Here is a 7,772-nt window from a genome sequence, read left to right on the forward strand (position 1 = left end):
TACATTAATATGATACTGTTAATAAATCTAAAATTTTCTTCCGCTCACAATAGAAGAAATAAATATATTAAAAGTGCTTTTTATTTAAACTAGTTTTTAAGTATCTTATTTTTTGTATTAATTTATTATATTAGTTTTTATATATTAATCTTTTTTTTAGAAATCTGTTGTATGCCTGTTTTTAGTTTCTTCTAATTAGTTTTAAATATTTTTACTAATTTCACAAATTATTTTTAGTATTACAGCAAACAATAAAAAAATGTTTTCTAAATATTTCATTATAGAATTAGAATGGTGTTTACTTTGGTTTGGTGTTTTCTAATAATTTTGTGGACAAAAATGTTAAAAATATTTTATTTCTATATTGTGCATGTAGTTGTATTTTAGAAGTATATATTTGTATAGATTTTGAAATTATTTTTGTTATTTTTTTATAATTTTTTTGAATTTTTTTTTTGCTGGGTTGTTTATATGATAAATTCTTCATTTTTATTTAAAAAGTAAAAACAGTTGATTTTTCAAATGGTATAATATTAGTTACCTACTGGTTTATACTTATTTCATAATTTTTTAACAAGGATTGTTTTTACTAACTTTAATTTATCAATTTCAGGACTTCAAAGATTATATACTAGATGATACAATCGACAAAAATTTGAACAAACGTTTGGCAAGACTAAATAAGGTAAAATATAGTTTTTTATTTTTCAGTATGTATAGAACTCACCATAAAATTTTATAACAAATACTTTATGTTTATGGGTGACATGTGTCAACTGCCAACAAAACAGAAGCACAATAGTTGATTGTAAAATGTTTATTGGTTATTCTTAATCTTTCATTATTTAGAATATTAAATAAAGGTTTTTCTTTAAATTGAGTTATAACTGTGCCCAAAATACTTTTGCACTGATAGTCTTAAAGTTTTAAAACTATATGCTCTAAGTTCAAAGTAAAATTATGTAAAAAAAAGTTTTAGTTTTTTAAACTCCGACTAGTTTTAACTTTTCTTTCTTTCATAGTAAAATAGATAAATTTATTTATAATTCGTATTTATTTCATTACGATAAAACTTAAAGAGTTGTTCAATTAAAAATTTATAAATATTTTGTTCACGTTTGCTTGACTTTTTAGATATTATTTTTCCTAGATTTTACTACCGGGCTCTAAAGATGAAACACCGAAAGAAGATAGCAATGAAGTGTCATCTAAAGTTCATGATGTTAGATTTTACCTTATAATTATTAGATTATAAAAAATTATCAGGTATAAGTAAAACTATTGACTTAAAACAAATACAGGGTTTGGTGTTAACTTAGGCAGGGTGAAAATAAAAAAGTCAGGTTATTTGAAGTTTGTTAAAAAAAAGTGTATTGAAAAATATTGAGTAGAAAGTTTGAAATCTAAGAGAACTGTAGCTTAAACTTTAGTGTTTTATGAATTAAAACTTTGTACAAATCTTCAAAAATATATTTCAATAAATAATTTTCAAGTAGGGGTAGGGAGTACTAGGGTGATGTTTGCTTGACTTATAAGTACATTTGATTCGGATGTAATTTTGCTTCTTAAGAATAATCTGAAAAAAAAAATAAAAAAATTCAAAAAAAAAAGTTTGCAGCCCAAAAAACTAATTTCACCCCCAAAAATCACATACTTTTCGATTTTTTGACTTAAACAGTAATAAAATCACTTATACATGTACTAAATTTATAACTTATTTCTAAATCAGGGTTTCCCAAAGTGGGCCATGATAGATACTCAGGGGGCCACGAGCAGCAAAGGGTAAAGAGGTGGGGGGGGGGGGGGGGGGGCATGAGGCCATAACTTGAAACTTACACTAGATATTCTTGAGTTGCAGATGAAGAGCAAAAAAAAAAGGTCTTCGGTGTTTTTTATCGTAGTTTATGAGTAATCTTGTTGAAGGGGACCATTGCTTTTTCAATTAATTTGAAGGGGGCCATTTGCAAAAAAGTTTAGGAAACCCTGGTCTAAATGAAAGATTATACTTATTTACATATATTTAAAGACATATTAACTGCTTTTGAAGTATTATGACGTCATAATCACTTTAAGTGTGCAAAATTTTTCTGTAAAATGTAGGGGCAGGGAGTACAGCACATTTTTTTGGTCATATTGTAAAATTCAAATAAGTACATATGATTCGGATGTGTTTTTGCTTAGTTAAATAGAATCTTAAAAAAAATTATAATTTTGCAAAAAAAAAGTTGCTACCAAAAAAACTGATTTCAACCCCAATAATCAGTTTTTTTTTGTTTAATTGTTCCCCAATAGTTTTTTTTAAAGAGTACTTGACCTCAACAAACAAGAGTAATTTACACTCAATGGTCTTAAACACAAAGTAATCATAACTTTCAAGAAGACTGGTTGTAATATTTTATAAGTCATTCTTATAAAATAAATTTAAAAATTATTTCTAATAAGTTTGTTAGTTTTAAGTATAATTGTTTTGTTCAATAAACAACTAGACCTTAAAACTATTTTTCTTAACTAGTATTTATTTGCAAGTCATTTAAATCTAAAAGAATCTTATTTTGTTTATAACAGCAGAAGTTAGCTATTTTTATAAAAGTTTCTAAAATATAATATTTAAAAAAATCTTATAGTATAAAAAAAAAACAAGATCATTAGCATTCAAAAAATTTATTGGAGGAAAATTACAGTAAAATAAAAACACTAAAACAATCAAGGCGTAGAAATTGTTTCTTGAATTTCTATTGTTTCTGTCATTTACTATTTCATTGAGTTTAATTTCGATTCTTACAAAATCTGTTATTAATTTTATTTTTATTTAACATAATCGAAAAAAAAAGTTTATAAAAATTTATTTTAAAAATAGCATATTGTTTTTTTTATACAACAACAATAATTTAAAACTAATCATTAACTAAAGTATACAGTCTGTTGAAACTTTAAAAAAATTTAAAATAGTTTAAGTTTTAAATAAAAAAAAACATTAAAAACTAAATAATTAGAAATGTTAATCAACTAGAAATGTTTTGTATATATTATGAAAAAAAAACTGCTTTTATGTTTTTAAGATGGCTTCAACATACTAAAAAACTATTTATTTATAGCTTTAAAATTTTAAAAGGTCTTTGAAAAAGTTGTTAAAAGGTTTTTAAAATATATTATCTTTTAACCTTAGTTACCTGTGTTTACAAATAAATATGACTAAAAGTTCAAATTGTTAATATTTAACAAAACAAAACTAACTTTTTCTGGACAAAAACTACCAATATTTAACTAAAACTTTAACTTAAATCTCCATTCAGGTTAAATTTACTGTTTTAAAACTTATTTTAAACTTTAAGTAATAAAAGTAATAAATAATCGCTTTAGAATTAAACAAAATACTTAAGTTATTAAGAAAATACCATAACTACTACCGTACTAATAAATAAATTAAAACCGTAAGAAAATCAAAGACAAAAAGGAAGTTCTTTTTTGAGAAGTTTTTACTGAAAATTATTCTTATTTAAATATTACTTATTTCGTTTATCAGTTTTTGAAATTAATACAAAAACTACTACAATTTAAGACTGATCAATTATGTGAGACAATTATTTATGTATGTCTTACAATTAACTTTAAGTTAAATGATTCGGTAAAAAAGTAGTTGTTATTGAAATAAATATCATTTTCAAACTATTAAATCTGTACTAATAAAATTGAGAAGAAAAATTAAAATTGATAAAACATGTTTCATATTAGCAAAAACTTTTCTAGAATATTACTTAATGACCTAAACATAGATAAAACGTGTTTATTCTTAATAGAAATATTTAAAAATTCTTATTAAATTTAACATTTAAAAAAGCTCTTACTAGCACATTATAGTTGCACGTTAAGTTGATAATTAGGTTTATACTACCTTTAATTTACAAAAATGTCTAGAGTATTAAGGTTTTTATATTTTACCATAAAACAAAACATTAAAGAACTTTTTTTTAGAAATATTCATCCTAAATTTATTTAAAACGAAAACTACTGACTTTAATAACGTTAAAAAAAATAATTTATATTCCTACAAAACTATTATTATTTAAGTAGATAGTATTTCAACAAATACATTTTCATATAAATTTAAATTTATACGATTAAAAGGTCGCAATCTCTTGCCACCGAAACCGGTCGCGAATAAAATATATAATTTGCATAAATCTATTTACAATTTAAGTCAATATACTTTTAATAAAAAGTTATTTTAGCTATTTCAAAGTAAACTAAAATAAGTAATATTTTAGAAACAGTCAAGTTTTAAAAAAACAAGCTAAACTAACTTGGAACATTCGAACTCGATCTTAAGCTTTGAATTCGTCTGCTCGATTTGTGAGGGCAAGCTTTCAAACAACTCTGATCTTTTCTCCTTACTTTAGATTGGCTGACAACAGCTGAACAGTTGAAGTCGGTTACAGCACTATCTTCGATCTTTTGTTTGTTTACAGCTTTTGCCGCCAATCTATTTGACCTTCTAACTAGACTTTTTGGCTCGCAGATGAAGCTAACATCCCATTTCTTGCTAGACTTGGTTTTTCTTATGAGAACGCGACGCTTTTTGCAAGGAATTCCATCATTTTCTGTTCTACCAACTTGCAAGTTATTACCATCAACTTTTCTTTTTTTAGCCAACTTTTCTTTGTTCTTTTCAGCTGAGGGATTGAAATTCTCATCTAAAGTGATGACCTTTTTACCAAAACTTTCAGTTTTCTTCGGAGCACAGACTTTCCACACAGTACTATCTAACTTCCTTAACCTCAAAATGATCTTCCCAGAAGCTAGGCTAGCAGAAGTTCCTTGGCATTCCACAATTGGTTTTGTTTCTGCAGAGTTGAACGCTGTCTTTGCGATTCTAGCTAGAATATGGTTTGCTTTCCTGGTGGAGTTAAAATAATCAAACATGTTGCTCTGTAAAACAAAAAGTCTGTATAAACAAGATGTTTACTGTTTGATTACGCTTTAAATTTCAAATTGAATTTTTAATGCAGTATCTGATCTGACGTCATAAAAAACTTAAACAGAGATTTTTAGATTACCTGGTTACGATTAAATGTTTTGTATGAATTCTTAAAGATACTTTTACTATCAAAAATGCATATTTTCACTTCCAGCTCAAACTTAAATACTTAAATTACTTTCCCATATTTCGGACAATCATGAAATTTTTTAACCATTTCAAATTCAAAAAAGCATCGGCGAAAGTTTAAATAGCCCAAGCCTGGACTTACGTTTGCCGTGAGACAAGCTCAAGTTAACAATATGGTTTGATCTTACCACTTTAATCTTCAAATCACAAGCTTTCGGTAGGTAGAGACCCGGGTTTCGTTCTTATTGAAACTCAAAAGCTTTTGTTCTGATAATTGAATGTGTTTGATCAAACCTTTATGTTAATTTAAAATAAGAAAGCTTTAATTTTTATAAATTATTTGTTTTTGTTTGGTAATTGAATGTACAAAATGTTTAATTTTTACAAATGTACTTTTGTTTAAAGTTTAGTGGTAGTACTGTTTTAAAAATTGGTACATATCAGCTTTTATATTTGTAGTTAGCCTGTTCATACGTTGCTAAATTATGCATGTTATTTATACCTGACACCATAAAAAAATATATATTAAACTATTTTAAAATTGCACTGTTAAAAGTAAATAATCAGTTCACAAAAAATCACAGTCAACATTTTATTTAATACAAAACACACATAGTAAAACTTATTGTAGCTTATAATTAGTGATCTACCGAATCCACAAGTTTTGGTTTCGGCCGGATTCGAATCCGAATCTTATTTTTAAAAATTAATTAGTTTAAATACTGTGTGCAAAACCTTAAATAAAAGTTGAGAAGGCTTTTACAAGTGTGAAAAAGCACTGTTTTATCAACTCTAGCATGAAATCATTAATTAGTCTCACATTTAATTTAACTTTTGACAAACAATTGAGTAAAACTCAAAAAGTTTAAAGTGGTGTATCGTATCCGAAATTTTGGACTCGGCCGGATCCGAATCTCATTTTGAAATTAGGGTTCGGCCGAATCCGAAGGTAGATCACTAGCTTGAATAGTTAAAAAAAATAAAAATACAAAATTTATATAGAAAACAACGATTAGTATTTAAAGTGTATGTTAATGAAAAGTTTTCTTACACTAAGTATCAGTTAACAAAACAGACATCGCGAAACTTTTAATTATGTTCAGATGTTTAAAAAAAACAATACATTATACAATTCTACTACAAACTTAAAAACATTTTTTTTAATTAAAAAAAGAATTATGAAAAAATTGACCTGTTCTTGAAGTAACTTCTTTTTTGACATTTAATTTACACATAATTGATGTTCAATATTTATAAAAACTCCGTCAAACTGTTTTATTCACACTACAGAGAAACGTCATTCCTTTAAATATGATTTAAACTGTTGTTATAAAATTACTTAGTAGTTATAATATCTTCAATAAATAAAGTTTTTGTATTACTAAGTTATATAAAAAATTGACATATTGAATTATTTAATCAAGTTTTATGAAGTACGCTATTAACCTTGAAAAATTACTTCATTTTATTAAACTTTTGCTATGATAAACATGTTTAAGAATTTTTTACTTAAATCATTTTAAATATTAAGTCTAAAAAAAAAAGATATGTTTGTTTATGTGAATTTAAACTTAATATAAAACATATATTTGTTAACATATTAAATAAAAAATTGTCATTGTTTCTTAAATATCTATATTTATGTATTAACAATTGTAAATTATTTTTATAAATATATTTTACATCTTCTATCCTTAAAATCTTAGAACTCTTAAAACTGTATTATTACTAAAATTAGAGAAACTTAGTTTTAAAATTGTTGTTGTTCATATGGTTTAAATTACTTTTCACTGAATTCAGATATTTTTTAATTTTTTCTAAAACTATGTACTGTACGTAGAACAGTTTATTTTTTTTTAAATATGTAAGATTACACCAACACAAACAGTTTTTATAAAAATAATTCATTTTAAATCTCCTACATTCTTAAAATTTTAATTTTGATATAAAAATAAACACACGTATAGGACATCATCATGCATGAAATTGGAATGGTTGAAGATGTGTTAGATCAACGACTGATTATAAAAAATGAATTGAAAACTAAGGAAAATCCTGATAATATCTAGCAAATGCTTTTTATTGTACTTTTTAAAATTTATACAGTTTTTGAGCTTAGTAATTCTTAAAAGAAGACTACTTTTCATTTAAATACTAATTTTTTTTCAAATTTAGGCAATTTTTTGAGTTTAAAAATTTTTATTTAAATTTGTTAACACTTTTTTGTTTTTGTAAAAAAAACAAAACCTTTTAAGATTTTTTTTATTTTAAGGATTTTAGCATTCTTTAATTTTATTTTTTTAGGTAATTTTTAACTGTATTTATTTGCTCGATGTAATAAATTAAATTATAGTAGTAATTTTTTATTTTATACATATTTTTTCTTTTATGTAGCTTTAAATCTTTTATTTATTTGAAGATTTAATGTTTATTTTCAATAACATTTTTTTAGTCTTTTACAAAACTTATTTATGATTCAGCAAAAAATTTCAATCTTTTATTCGTTATTTATTCTAAGCAAAAAAATCTTACTAAACATTTAGATTTGAATATCATAAATGAAATATTTTTCATGAGTATTTAAAAAGTAGAAAAAAATTTTTAAATAAAATAATGTATTTGAAGCTCAACAAAAAATTGATTCTAATAAATTAAAGCAAATATGACA

At 24.2% G+C, this 7,772-nt stretch overlaps 1 protein-coding gene across 1 annotated transcript in view; it reads left to right on the forward strand.

The window, feature by feature from the left end:
- Positions 1-7,243, forward strand: part of LOC145840170 (valine--tRNA ligase-like) — a 34,914-nt gene extending 27,671 nt beyond the window's left edge. The window contains exons 19-21 of the mRNA XM_082947322.1: positions 614-685; positions 1,151-1,222; positions 7,072-7,243. Of these exons, the coding sequence (XP_082803448.1) occupies positions 614-685; positions 1,151-1,222; positions 7,072-7,173 (246 nt within the window). The 3' untranslated portion in view covers positions 7,174-7,243. The remainder of the gene's footprint in view (positions 1-613; positions 686-1,150; positions 1,223-7,071) is intronic.
- Positions 7,244-7,772: the final 529 nt, after the last annotated feature.

Source organism: Thalia democratica, chromosome 7, assembly GCF_965202585.1.
Source record: "Thalia democratica chromosome 7, ktThaDemo2.hap1.1, whole genome shotgun sequence".
NCBI classification, from domain to species: Eukaryota; Metazoa; Chordata; class Thaliacea; order Salpida; family Salpidae; genus Thalia; species Thalia democratica.